Below are 14002 nucleotides of genomic sequence, written 5' to 3'. Positions count from 1 at the left end.
AATTCTGACTTTAAAGTCGGAATCCTGACTTTATTCTTAGAATTCTGACTTTATTCTCAGTCAGAATAAAAAAGTCAGAATCCTGTCACCCCTCGTTTTTGTTTCTTCACTGGCCCTAATCCTCTTCCGTATCCGTAAGATTGTCTTGTGTCCATTCAATCCGAGTTTTTCTTCATTGGTTGTCCCAAACAAAAATGACAGTCTCAAAATTACATGGACAACTCCTCAAACCATCTCGCAATTGTTCACCACGGAATGGCATATGTACGGAGACCAATTGGCCATCCATGGGTTTCATTCATTCGTTGAGCATCGGTGGATGAAGCAATCATTTGCTTCGTGTGATAGCCCCCTCGTGTGGTCATTTTTAGCCATTGCCTTTAATCGCTGGAGCCACTGCAGTAAAGCGGATAGTTTCTAAAGACTACGTACATCGTCAATCCCTTACCTCTACGATAATGCCGCTGTAAACTCATAATTGCAACAAAAGTAAAAATGTGGGCAAAACACTCTTAATAAATGTATTCAAGTATAAGATATTCAAGTTATTAAAATTAAAAATGATATTTTTTAACATGTTTTTAACATTTGCATGAGTGTTTGCAGATACCAAGATCTATTTACATCACTCTTATAATAAATACTGTAATATGCTGTAGAAAATTAGTAATAATCAGAATCTAAAACTACATTCCGTGTTCAGTGATCTGTTCCCCAAATATGGGTGGACTTGCTACATCAGTTATGGTGGACGCTATCACAGAGAGAAAAGCAATTAAAAGTGAATTGTTAATGTTACATTATGTTCTGTTCCCAGCTGTACATAACAGAAGGTTAAAGCAGTTGTTCTTGCTTACTTGAACGTCTTTATTTATTCCTCTCTCAGCATGTTACAGGTTACAGCCCGGTAACCTTTTTCTAACGGACTGCGTCACACTCAAACATGGTTCCCTTTTAACACAATGCTCATGAAAAAACAATCCTATTGTTGCAGTTGAGATGCTGTTTATCCTGTTCTCCTTCCTCCACCCCTTGTCTGTGCTTTTGCAATGCTGAAGAATTGCATCTCAACAGAGACACAGGAACGCAATTCCTCTGCAAATTGATCAGTGAAGCAACTTTGTCCTTGATGGTGATTAGACTTTTTATTTAAATATTATTTTATTACTTAACATTTGAAAACTTGTGTAGTTAGGGTTACTAGAGTATAATTCAAATAATCTTAATCTCAATTATGATTTAGGTTTACATGAATCATGGATTGTTGTATTCCTTAAAATTGGACCTTTTCCACGTACCAACAACTCAATTTTCATCTTTGGAGACAAAGCTGTCAAAACACATCAGACATATTTCAGGTTGAATATCTATTTTCAGCAACCAAATTCACACTTCATGTATCTGCAGTTAAAAGGGATGTGTGTGTTTGTTGTGTGTGTGTGTGTGTGTGTGTGTGTGTGTGTGTGTGTGTGTGTGTGTGTGTGTGTGTGTGTGTGTGTGTGTGTGTGTGCGTGTGTGTGTTTGTTTACACACGCACAGGTGCATGCGTGTATTGCCGCGGTTTCCACAGCAGATGCAGCTGTCGGGCCACGTTGGACCTCGCCTATGTCACTAAGATGCTATTTTTGGGACATGTGTTGTTAGAAAGGTCAGATAAAGAAGCAAAGGCATCCTTGCAAAGCGGAGGGTGTCGGGTGAATGGAGCTCACAGACAACAGTGGGCAAGAGTGGGCAAGCGAGTGCAGAAGTGCACTTAACAACCTTGTCAGGAAATCTGAACTTCTGTTGTAATGGATGGAGACGCAGTCAACAAGGAGATGTCCGAGTTTTCAGAGGGGACAAGTCCGACTGACTCAAGTGACAACAAGCAGGTATGGGTGATTCTAGACTATTGGACATTTGAAAAGCCTTGTTGTCTTCATCCTTGCTGACAAGACTGCATGAAAATAACTTTGGCATTCGCCACTGGATAAAATATGTCAATCACTTTTTGCGATGTGTTCAAAGTGCATGAAAATTCATCACGTACCAAGAAACGAAGATGCTACATTTCATTTCAATTATCCAGTCTTAGCATGAGTTACTAATAACAGCTCTCGATTTGTTAGTGTGGTACACCTCCTAGTGGTGCATGAAAGAACCACACAACACAAATTCAGTTGTATTTACCTTGCAAGTTAAATGAATGTGGAAAATGTTGCAGGAAAATTTGTTTTGGGAATGAATGGGGAATACTGGACCTACTGTATTTGTGTGTTTGTTTGTTTGTTCGTTTGTTTTTTTGTTTTGTTTTGTTTGTTTGTTTTTTATGTTGATCATGATAGTGGTACTCAGCCAGATATTTATTAGGTGGCCCTTGATGTAAACATTTGGGAACCTTTGCTCTATATTAGATAAAGTACAAGAGCTGTAGTTGTATGGTAAAGTGTCAATGTTCAATTTTAGATTTTTTGTAATTTATGATTTACCACTCCTACTGTGACATTAAGTTTGATCAAATCATATAAGCGTTGTTTGAAAGGTTACAAAGAAGAAGAAGAAGAACAGGAGAGATACGGTATAATAGATTAAAAGGGCATTCAAAATTAGTTTTGGAAGCTCAAATGTTTATAAAACTGGGAATATACTACAATTGCTCATATTGCATAAGCCCGAGATGTGGAAAAGAAAATCAATTGTCAGTTTGAATGATAAGGTTCAAATATTGCTGATAGAGACTCTAAAATAGAAAGCAACTAATGCAATGCAAAAAAAATTGGCAATTGATGATTTTCAAAATTTGCTGTCCAACAAATAAGCATCCATAAACATTATATTTTAAAATCTGAAATTAAAATATAAAAACTAAACTTAAATGTACCGGCTTTTGTTAGACCAAAAAAAGAAGATAAATCAGATGTATGTACTTAATCTACAATTTTAGAGCTCATTCTTGTGTGCTTATTTGAATTTCAGAATGTTCCAGAGGCAACACCCCCATCAGAAGAAGCGCTGACTGTCTTGATGCATGTAAAATGTCTAAATCGAGATGCTCCCCAAATCCCAGAGTGGTGTTTCATATCTCACGTTGCACGACTGCTTGCTGAGGGTTGCCATATCTCCAGAGGAGAGTCCTGACTAATATTAGCTGCACTTACTTCAAACGACAAACTTGAGTCTCAAATGCCAACATAACAAATATCTCAATTAATCTTCCTTACATTATCTAGGCATCAATTAAAGATTTGTTTCTTTACTTACGAATGTTTTTTGTGTGAGTCAAGTGACTTTTTCGCTTTGATTTACGAGCAGAGATTTGTGAAATGAGTACTAGATGGCAGCGGCAAAGCTCAGAGCAGCAACAGTTTGGCAGATACAACAATTATTCCCCAAAAAAAGTCGTGCTTGCTTCACATTGATTATTGCCACTTCCTGATGAGGTTTACTGTCAAACTAAACAGAAAACAATGAAAATCACACTTTGTGTATACAACCAAACCACATAACGTTGCCTTGTGAACGTCTGCTAGCTAAATTTTAGCTCACAAGGAAAAACACCGTAGACATGTTAAGGAAACTAACATCAACGGTGCTGTACTTAACGACTTCTAAACAACTTATCTTAGGAATTTTAGGCCCTGACCACTCTCAACGTCTGTGCTGTGTGCCCTGCAGCCAGATGAACCAGAGCCAAACAACGACCCAGGAGACGGCTCTCCCGAGCGGGTTGCGGTGGAAGGTCAAGGGTTAATGGTAGGGGTGAGGGAGGATTCCACACAAGTGGCTGAGGAGGCTGCGGACAAACACTCACTGCAGACAACTGCTTCAAAGTCGGCTGAAGGTGACGCTGAGGACATTGGACAAGAAGATCAGAAAGACCCTGGAGAGAAAAAAAAGAGCAAAGATAGGGAGGAGGAAAAAAATAGAGATACAGGGGAGGAGAAGGTCGAGAGCAAAGACAAAGTTGAAGGAAATCTAAGTAAAAAAAAAAGCGTTGTTAAAAAGCCAGTAAAGGCTGATGAGGCGAAAAAACATGTCAAGGAAGATCAAGCAAAAGCCAAAGAAGGGTTAAAAGATTCAGAAAAACAAGCAAAGGCCAAAAGAAACCAAAAAGAAACAGCTCATGCTCTGTCCCGCCCGAGACCCACGGCTCGCTCTGGTCGAGGGAACAAGAAGAATGACATCATCGCTAAGTTCCAACAGGGTGCACCTGAGTGAGTCATCCATCCATCCATCCATCCATCCATCCATCCATCCATCCATCCATCCATCCATCCATCCATCCATCCATCCATCCATCCATCCATCCATCCATCCATCCATCCATCCATCCATCCATCCATCCATCCATCCATCCATCCATCCATCCATCCATCCATCCATCCACTAGAGATACACTTTGCTACATTTGATGTACTTCAGCACGCATCTGTTTATGAATTGTCTAGGACGCCGATACCACGCAACTTCAAAATTCAGAAGTCATCCACAGCTTCGGCCACGGGGAGTTCCATCAAACAGAGAATGTTGCAGTGGTGCCGCAGCAAGACGCAACACTATCAGGTACTATCGGGTCGAATGACACGTATGTAATATTTATTATTAAGTCAAGTCAAGACAGGAAGCCTTGTGTTCGTGTTTCAGGGTGTCAACATAGAAAACTTCTCCTCATCTTGGTGTGACGGGATGGCTTTCTGTGCGTTGATCCATCGCTACTTTCCCGACGCGTTCGACTACAATGCCTTGAAACCCACTGAAAGAGAAAAGAATTTCACGCTGGCATTCAAGACTGCAGAGTATGCATCTGCAAAATTTCTGTCTAGTTTTCTGTCAGTCTGTCTGTTTGTCAATCTATCATACATCTATCCATCCATCCATCCCTCCATCTGTCGGTCTGTATCTATCTGTCCACCCAACCATCCATGATTGATTTCTCTCACGCCTTTGTTCTTCTCTCTTCATGCCCCTCCCCACAGGTCACTGGCAGACTGCTGGCCACTGCTGGAAGTGTCTGATATGCTCATGATGGGCAACCACCCGGACCCCATGTGTGTGTTCACTTATGTCCAGGCCCTGTGTCAAAGCCTCTCCAAAATAGAGAAAGAGAAGAAAGAGAAAGAGGAGAAAGAGAAAGAGAAAGAGGAGAAAGTCAACGCAGATGAAGGAAAGGATGAGAAGGGAGAGGATGACGCTAAAAACCATGCTGAGAACGGGACGCTGAGGAGTGACCAGGAGACAAGTATAAATAGTTCAGAAGCAACTGGAGAGGAAGAAGAGGCACCAAAGAGCTGTGAGACAAAGGGAGATGGAACAGTGTTTTTGGAGGCAGAGTCCTAGAAAAGAAATGACACCAAAAATATTTCTCTTCAAGGGAATTGTCAGTCTTAGATTGTTGTTGGTTTTGACACTTATACAAGCTATCTTCTGTGTATTATTGTATGAGCTGATGTTTTATTCCTGTGCACATGAAGTAGCCGCCTTTAAATTATAGTCATTGTGTATTCTAAGAAATTAAATCCAAAGATCTATATTTTTAAATGCTAATGACTCAAAGAAGGCGGCTCGGTGGGGCACTGGGTAGCACGTCCGCCTCGCAGTTAGGAGGGTGCAGGTTTGATTCCACCTCCGGCCCTCCCTGTGTGGAGTTTGCATGTTCTCCCCGGGCCCGCGTGGGTTTTCTCCGGGCACTCCGATTTCCTCCCACATCCCAAGCGGTTCAGACAATGGATGGATGGATGACTCAAAGAGTTGGAGCTTGAAGGAATGGATGAACAACACTGTGAGTGACAAGGAAGACTGAATATAATCACAGTTGAGTGAATGAAGTATTGAAGATATTTTAAAGTACTATTTGATTCTAGGGTTTTTCCTGAAAAATATGTTGTCATCACATCACAGAGGCATGAAAGATATATTCGCATTTTTAAAATTTAGAAATTGAAATAATAGAATTTAGCGGTCGAAGTATTTGTATATTATGCATATTTATTTATTTATTTATTTATTTATTTATTTATTTATTTATTTATTTATTTATTTATTTATTTTGTATTAAGATTTCACTTGTGAATTATGTCCCTAACGGCCCCTGATATGCAAAGATCATTCACATCCAGAGGATGGCGGTAATGCACTATAGTCCGCGTCCGCCGTTAAATGACAAAGAAAAATAAAAAGTGGCGGCTGTAGCCAAAGCATTACGGTAATGAGCGTCACATACCGGAAGCGCTATTGTATTTAGTACGGCTAATCTAACAGCTGTCGCGTTACGTTTTCCCCTTCGGACTGATTTTCTACCGGCAGCGACCTGACTCATGTCAACAAACATGCCGACGGAGAATTTGAATCTCGAGTCGCAGCTTTTATCCATCATGGACGTGCTGGTGAAAGCGGCAGTTCTGGAAATAAGCCAGCTATTCTCGGAGAGCTCGGCGTCCCTGCGGCTCCATCTCAACCAGAGCTTGAGGGACAACGAGAGCCTGAGGATGAGGATGAAGGCGATGAGGAGCGAGATCTTCTCCCTCCGCTTGCAGACCAGGAACAATCGGCCGTCCAGCCGCTTCTCAACATTCAGAACAAATCTGACCAAAGCCCGATGCAAAACACCAGGTAACCAAGCCACAAAAAGTTTCACTCTCATAATGTTGGTGTGTTAAATTTCGTTACATTTAATGTTAATGTTGTAAAATTAATGAAACCGACATTATTAGAGAGATCTTTTAACGAGGTTTTTCTGTAACAACGTTTAAGAAGGTTATGGAAACATATATATCAGTATGAAACACTTTGTTGCCATAAATCTCAGCAAACGTTTTCATTTTCAAATTATCATTTGCACAACCTTCCTAGGAAATGTTCACTGCCACTGTACACCGCTCAGATAAGAAATTACATTTTTAGTGAAATAATTTATTGCATGTACAGTGGGACAAAAACGGATATAGTCAGCCACCAATTGTGCAAGTTCTCCCACTTACAAGATGAGAGATGGCTGTAATATTCATCATATGAACACTTCAACTCTGAGAGACAAAATAAATTTTAAAAAATCCAGAAAAGCACATTGCCTGATTTTTAAAGAATTTATTTGCAAATTACAGTGGAAAATATAAGTATTTGGTCAATAATGGCCTCGATCTAGGGCTCCACGCAAGATCTTACCCCGCGGGGTCAAAATGATCACAAAACGGTGAACAAAAATCCCAGAATCACGCGGGGGTGCCTAGTGAATGACCTGCGGAGAGCTGAGACCAAAGTAACACACTACGTTACCAGGGACTCAAATCCTGGAGTGCCAAACGTGTACCCCTGCTTAAGTCAGTACATGTCCAGCCCTGTCTGAAGTTTGCTCGAGAGCATTTGAATGATCCAAAGAGGATTGGGAGAATGTCATATGGAATGTCAAACTTCAGACAGGCCTGGACATGTACTGGCTTAAGCAGGGAGACAGTCTGTCCATCTGTCTCTCTGTCCGTCCTTATGGATCGCGTGCTATTTCAGCTCAATATTCTGAACTCTTGTTTTGCTGCATATTTTTTATTGGGTTGGTTCATGCTGCCTAAAGGTTTTTGGCTGTAACTTTTAGGTGCCTGAGTCAACCAGGTTAATGATTTCCCCGACCCTGTGAGTCCTCTGGCTAACAGTACACAAGGCGAGTTAGCAGACTCAGATGATGTGCTTCATGGACTCAAGTTAGCGGACTCGTCAAAAACACCGTGGACTCATGATTTGGTTCACTGACCTAAATTGGCTTACTCAGATGATTTGGTTCACTGACTCGAGTAAATGCAATAACTGGAAACATAGCAGACATGATTTGCCTCACTGATCTCTCAAGTAACACATTTAATATTGGATTAAATGTGTTTTATATATAATGGATGATTTAGTTTATATGCTGTGAGAATGACATTAGGGCCCAAGCACCAGACAGTATGACTCAATTATTCCATTTGATCACACGAGTAATCGAATGGAATAAACAATAGGCTAATGGTTTCTGACAAGATTTGTTTGTGATATCCCTAATCCAATTTCATCACGTTGATCATACTGTTACATTTCATATACACTTTTGCATTGTATTTGTAGGTGTCCTAAAGCCTCCAGCAAGCCAACAAACTTCTTCCATCTCTGTGCCCCTGGCGACTGAAACGTCCCCTCCTGATACAAAAGAGGTATATTTTCTTTGCGTGTCCTGCAGCAACAAATGCAATGTTTTGGTTTGAACATGCATTTGCTTTATTGCTAGCATGCAGTTCAAGAGATCCCAGATGTCATCCTGATTAAAGATGAAGAGGACGCTGGAGGATGCGAGTCAAGTGAAAGTAAGTTGGATGTGCATACGTTGCTCAAAGCCATATTTATTATAATATGTATTGGGACACGGCACTTAATAAACAAAATACTTGATTGGCTAGACCATGAATCTAGGCTTTCAACGTTTTACCAACAGGATAGTATCATCAATTCCAGTAGCAGTTTTCACTCTCAACTCTGTTTAACTTTCACTCCCTGTAGTGAATGGGTACACATAGTTAGACAGGAGACATGCAGGTGTCCTTATGGGTTTCTGCTATTTTAGCTCAATCTACAAAGGATGCTGGCTTTTTTGTAGTAGTTCCACTTTATATACTGTATGCAGATAAAAAATTCTCATATTAAGATATATGTTGCCAGATTTTAATAAATAGTTACAAAATTGAATGTTGATAATCCTCAAGAGTCCTTCTTGTGTAAGAGGTCCCATACTAGGGACATACTGCCAAGCTGTACTGCATTTTAAATCGGGCAAAAAAAAGATGCTCATCAGTGGGTAAATGGAGTTTCAGCCACTATTCAGTTGCAGAGTGCAAACAAAGTGAACATCTCACTCAGTTTGCTTGGCAAGTGAGCAAGGAATGCATTGGAGCTTATTGGAACAGTTGACTCTCCTATGCAAGAAGGGCTGTAGCTGTGCATTAGTAGCAGAACATGAGCGTGTTTTCAGACGAATACATTACGGTTCGAGGAGAAAACATTTACAGAAGGTTGTCTTTGTCAGTCGAAATTTAGCCTGCATCTTCTGCAAAAAACGAAAAATTTGAATAACCCCACCAGTGGTTTATAGTTTCCTGTTGCTGCCACAAGATGGCGGTAAGGCATCGTTTGGCCTCTCTAATGAATGCTCACTCCCTAAATTCACCAGTTATTTGGTGTCAAGTTGACACTTAAGTGAAACTTAAGTAAAGTCCTTGTTTCCGTCCGTCTCGCTGATATTTTATTGTCACTTCACTGGATGACAAAGCAAGATTTTGTGGTGGTGATGGTGCATGGGTAACATCATAAGTGCCTGTTCACGTAACTCAGACACTTCTTGGTAGCCATTGTGGTTGTGTTTTGTACTGTCACCTTACATGCAATTTTTTAGTCACATTCTCATTATTGTCAAAGCGCTTCTCCTCTCCCATGTCTGCTTATGGGTTAGCAGTTTTTCGACAATATCAGTGAATGTCTATATTTTGTTTGTCCACGATCGATGGCTTGTTTAGTGACGTATTTTGCATTTTCAGGTCAGGACGTCTTCTTAAATCCCTCTGCACAGAATGAGGTTGCCACCGGTGCACAAAACATAGAGCCCTCGGGATCTTCCCTGACGGGCAGCAACAAGGAGCTGAGAATCATTAGCGTTCACGGACGAGGAGAAGGGCCTCTCCAGGACGAGATTGATAGCCTCTTTGCTGGCGCTGATCAGCAAGCATCTCATTCTCAGGACCTTACGGTCGTCCATGATGGTTTCCTGAATGTCGTCTCAAGTGCCAGTGACAACAGAGCCCCTTTGAGAAATAGCCAGGTGGACAGAATCCTCTCCTCTCAGACGACCATATTAAGAACAGCCGACAGTGACGGAGGACATCCCAGTTACATGGACCAGTTCCCCCAGCAGATGAATCCTGTTTTCCCATCTCACACAGTCAGCAAATCTTTTGATTGCAACTTGTGTAGCATGTCCTTCCCTGCTCGCGAAGACCTAATGGCGCACCGAGCCACTCACATTTCCTGCATAATGTGCGGCAAGTCTTTCGCCAACAAGACCACGCTGACCATCCACATGCGGATACACACTGGAGAGAAGCCGTACGCCTGCACGCTTTGCGGGAAGCGCTTCACCCAGAACGGCAGCCTGAAGATCCACTTGAGGACACACTCCGGGGAGAAGCCGTACACCTGCTCGCAGTGCACAGCCAGCTTCAACAATCCCAGCAACCTCCGGAGGCACATGATGACACACAACGCTAACGGACCTCTCTGACCTTGATTTGTGGAAAATGATTATTTAGAGCGCAGTGAAAAAGGATTTGCTTCCTTCCTAATTTCCACAAAGATAACCCACCTAAATTAATTTTTTATTCTAAATAGTGCTTGTTAATTATGATGGAAGAAAAAAAATACAAAACCTAACCAGTTTTCTATTAGCGGCAATCAGTCTTTCACATCTCTATGGAGATGTTTTAGCCCACTCTTGAAGAATTGCTTTAGTTTAGTAACACTGGAGTGTTTCCAGTGTTTCAAAAAGAATCAAGTCTGGACTTTGATTAGGCTTTTTCAAAACCTTCTTTGTTTTTCTTTTTCTCTTAAAGCTATTCAAAAATTGACGTTTTTGTATGATGGCTGATGTTTTTTTGCACCATCTCTTCTTTATTGTTGAGTCATGGACTCTGTTGTTAACTGAGTTAAAGCAGTACAGCAATTCCTTAGACGTTGTCTTGGGTAATTTTGTGACCCCGAGATGAGTTTTCATTGTGCTCTACAGGTACTTTGAGTTATCCGGCCACTCCTGGCAAAGTGCATTTAAAAGGTTAGCTTTGTCTGATCTATACATTTGTTTAATGAGGTTAAACATCTCAATGGAGAATCTATGCAACAAAAAAAAAAATAGCGGGCGCTAATGCTTTTTTACGGCACTGTGTTTGTTCCTGTTCGTGTTTTGTGAACGTAACTTTTGTTTCAACTGTGGGTTAGAACTGAGACCAAACATTACATGATAACACTAGCATTACCAAATAAACCACAAACCTGATGTACTGCTGAGAAACAGGTTTTTATGCTGGAAAATTACCAAAAAAACAGCCAATAATATCACTTATGACTGCATCAACCTTATGATGCTACTGTATTTACCATACCATGACTGAATCTTGTATTGCTGCACAAGTGAAAACGTGTAAATACACAGTAACAGTTTATTAACAAATTTGCTCAATTCAGAGACACTCCGACGTCAATGTTACCTCCGTGCTGTGTTTAGATTAGAGATTATTTTGTCATTTGTTTTAATTTGCATGGCATTTTAATACATTTTACACTAAATTCAGATTTGAATGAAACATTTGCTTTCTGTTCAGTCTGGTTTTGCAGTTTTAAAATGTATAAATGCTAAATGCTTTAATTTTAAGCAAGAAAGTTAAATTGTTTCACCAGTTTGTGGCACAGGTGACAAAGAGCATTGGGGGGTTGTTTAATGGAGTTATTTGTGTGTTTTAACTACCTCCGCTGTTGTTGTTGAACTTTTTGTACTTTTGTACAGTTTTTTTTCTGTACTTCCTATTGGTTTAACATAAACACTTTTCAGCCTTATCTAGAATATTGTGACTCATGCTTGCACTCTATGGTGGGCAAAGTATGGCCAAGGGCATCGTACATGCTGCTCCATTTGTGTTTTTTTTTTTTTTTTTTTCCCCCAGTTTTGGTCCAATGAGCATTTCCTCTGAGACCACTGAGATATTTGTTAATTAAATGTATATTTTTACTATATTACTTTGTTTTTTTAATAAAAGTATTTATGACTTAAACAATTTAGAATTAACATTTTTGTCAACTGTCTTTAATTGATTTTGATTCAGTTAATTAGAAAAAATATTATTTTCTTTATTATAATTGTTTAATTTAATACGTCAAACATGCCAAAATAAATTTATATTGAAAATAGTTTTCTTTAAAGTTTTTGTTTTGTTCTTTACATAAACCTTTGAACTTTTGCCATCTACAAATGACGTGGCCCATCTGCCCCTTTTTTCTTTTCTTTTTTCTTTTAAATGAAACGTAGCCATTCAGTCCAGAAGTTTGCCCGCACTGATGCAATGTACAGTACTTCCTGAAACAGGGAAATTCCTTGCATGGTGTTCCCCTTTCCACCCTGTGAAAGTTTTTTGTTCTAGGAGTGGGGGCGTTATCTTTGAAGAAAAGAAAAAAAACTTAAATCCTGAAAAATCCCAACATGAACCATTAACTCCAATTAAATTTCATTGTAAATGCCACGCATGATCACACTGGTATTTTCAAAGTGATTAACAGCAGATTATTTCTCTTGATTGTACCACAGCAGATGGCTCTTGTATTGTTTAAGTTTGTGGCACTTTTTTTCTAGTTGTGTGGCTGTGGAATGTCACGCGTGTATTTCCACAAGCGTCGTGCTTCCTCCCAGGCTATTGTTCTTGGGCAATCACTGAAATGACATCAGTATGAGTTCATGTGGACGAGAAGTGGGAGGAGAGAAGGGAGGCGGCCCTCTTTTTTTCCTGCTGAGACAGCCTTTAAATCCCAAATTACTCATTCAAAATCCGAGTAATAAAAAGATGCTGTTCATGGCTACTACGGAAAGCCGCTTGAGTATATTTTTCATGGCCTTGCTTTAGGATCACAATTTGGTGCGCTCTTTCTCCTTGACCTCACTAGCATGCACATAAGCGGCACGGTTGCAGACTGTTTTGCACGTCCACCTCACAGTTCGGAGGTTGTGAGTTTGATTCTGACTTTACCCTTCCTCTGTGAAGTTTGCATGTTCTCCCCATGCCAGCATGGGTTTCCTTTTGGGTGCTCCGGTTTCCTCCCACATTCCAAAACATGCAATTGACCACTCCAAATTTTCCTAGATGTGATTGTAAGTGTGAAGGGCTGTTCAACTGTGTGTGCTCTGCAATTGGCTGATGACCAGTTCAGGGTGTAGCCCGCCTGCTATCCGTAAACTGCTTGGAAAAAAGAAGTGGTTCGGAAGATGAAAGAATGAATAAATGTAATAAATGCCTCAGGTGGTGCGTGTTGGCGACAAAATCTCCGCCAGCATCACGCTGAGCACGGGGGCCCCCCAGGGCTGCGTGCTCAGTCCATTGCTCTTCACCCTGCTGACGCATGACTGCACTGCGACCTACAGCGACAACCGCATAGTGAAGTTTGCTGACGACACGACTCTGGTGGGTCTCATCACGAAGGGCGACGAGACTCGGTACAGGTCGGAAGTTGACCTTCTGACCACGTGGTGCGGGGACAACAACCTCCTGCTGAACGTCAATAAGACCAAGGAAATCATTGTTGACTTCCGGAAGGGTCACACAACACACCTGCCGCTGATCATCGACGGTGCTGTGGTGGAGAGGGTGAGCTGCACCAAGTTCCTGGGGGTGCACATCAGTGAGGACCTCTCCTGGTCCGCAAACACCTCGTCACTTGCAAAGAAAGCTCAGCGCCGCCTGTACTTCCTGCGGAAGCTCAGGCGTGCATGTGCTCCTCAGGCAGTCCTGTCTACATTCTACCGTGGCACCATTGAGAGCGTCCTCACCAGTTGCATCGCTGTCTGGGGTGGTAACTGCACTGAACAGAACTTGAAGGCCCTGCAGCGCATAGTGAATACGGCTGGTAAGATTATTGGTGCTTCGCTCCCCTCCCTGAGGGACATTTACACCTCCCATCTCGCCCGCAAGGCAACCTCGATTGCCAGAGATGTGAGTCACCCGGCTCACTCTTTGTTTGACCTTCTGCCCTCTGGGAAGAGGTACAGGAGCCTGCGCTCCCGCACCACCAGACTCGCCAACAGCTTCTTTCTCCAGGCTGTTAGGGCCCTGAACTCGCTACCCCCTTCTGCGTAGCGTGCGGCACTGTTGCGCTATTTTCGGGAATGTCTGCTGTATGCGCACTTGCTCCTTTTTTTTCTGCTCCTCTTATTTATTTATTTATTGTTGTGTTATTTATTCATTATTTATTCAGCACG

At 41.3% G+C, this 14002-nt stretch overlaps 2 protein-coding genes across 3 annotated transcripts; both read left to right on the top strand.

Annotated features, from left to right (window-relative positions):
* The first annotated feature begins 1567 nt into the window (after positions 1–1567).
* Positions 1568–5410, top strand: smtnl1 (smoothelin-like 1). Of its 2 annotated transcripts, XM_049755872.2 has the most exons (6): positions 1568–1871; positions 2956–3009; positions 3655–4193; positions 4428–4542; positions 4624–4775; positions 4956–5410. In XM_049755872.2, the coding sequence occupies exons 1-6, from the start codon at positions 1791–1793 to the stop codon at positions 5314–5316; spliced, it is 1302 nt and encodes a 433-aa protein (XP_049611829.1). In that variant the 5' UTR covers positions 1568–1790; the 3' UTR covers positions 5317–5410. The 2 variants fall into 2 exon arrangements, with proteins under 2 accessions (XP_049611829.1, XP_049611838.1); XM_049755881.2 differs by lacking the exon at positions 2956–3009 and having other exon boundaries at positions 1569–1871.
* A 544-nt stretch (positions 5411–5954) lies between these two features.
* Positions 5955–11602, top strand: LOC125989470 (uncharacterized). Its single transcript, XM_049755895.1, has 4 exons — positions 5955–6588; positions 8071–8156; positions 8231–8306; positions 9531–11602. The coding sequence occupies exons 1-4, from the start codon at positions 6294–6296 to the stop codon at positions 10268–10270; spliced, it is 1197 nt and encodes a 398-aa protein (XP_049611852.1). The 5' UTR covers positions 5955–6293; the 3' UTR covers positions 10271–11602.
* The last annotated feature ends 2400 nt before the right edge of the window (positions 11603–14002 follow it).

Source organism: Syngnathus scovelli, chromosome 1 (assembly GCF_024217435.2).
Source record: "Syngnathus scovelli strain Florida chromosome 1, RoL_Ssco_1.2, whole genome shotgun sequence".
Classification (NCBI taxonomy): Eukaryota; Metazoa; Chordata; class Actinopteri; order Syngnathiformes; family Syngnathidae; genus Syngnathus; species Syngnathus scovelli.
This window is presented reverse-complemented; position numbering and strand designations above follow the sequence as displayed.

Bases quoted from the DNA above. Each gene is read 5' to 3' on its own strand.
- smtnl1 (XM_049755872.2), top strand. From the start codon at position 1,791: ATGGATGGAGACGCAGTCAACAAGGAGATGTCCGAGTTTTCAGAGGGG. The intron at 3,010-3,654 runs GTAAAATGTCTA...TGTGCCCTGCAG, and splicing joins CGCTGACTGTCTTGATGCAT to CCAGATGAACCAGAGCCAAA. The intron at 4,543-4,623 runs GTACTATCGGGT...TTCGTGTTTCAG, and splicing joins GCAAGACGCAACACTATCAG to GGTGTCAACATAGAAAACTT.
- LOC125989470 (XM_049755895.1), top strand. From the start codon at position 6,294: ATGTCAACAAACATGCCGACGGAGAATTTGAATCTCGAGTCGCAGCTT. The intron at 8,157-8,230 runs GTATATTTTCTT...CTTTATTGCTAG, and splicing joins CCCCTCCTGATACAAAAGAG to CATGCAGTTCAAGAGATCCC. The intron at 8,307-9,530 runs GTAAGTTGGATG...TTGCATTTTCAG, and splicing joins AGGATGCGAGTCAAGTGAAA to GTCAGGACGTCTTCTTAAAT.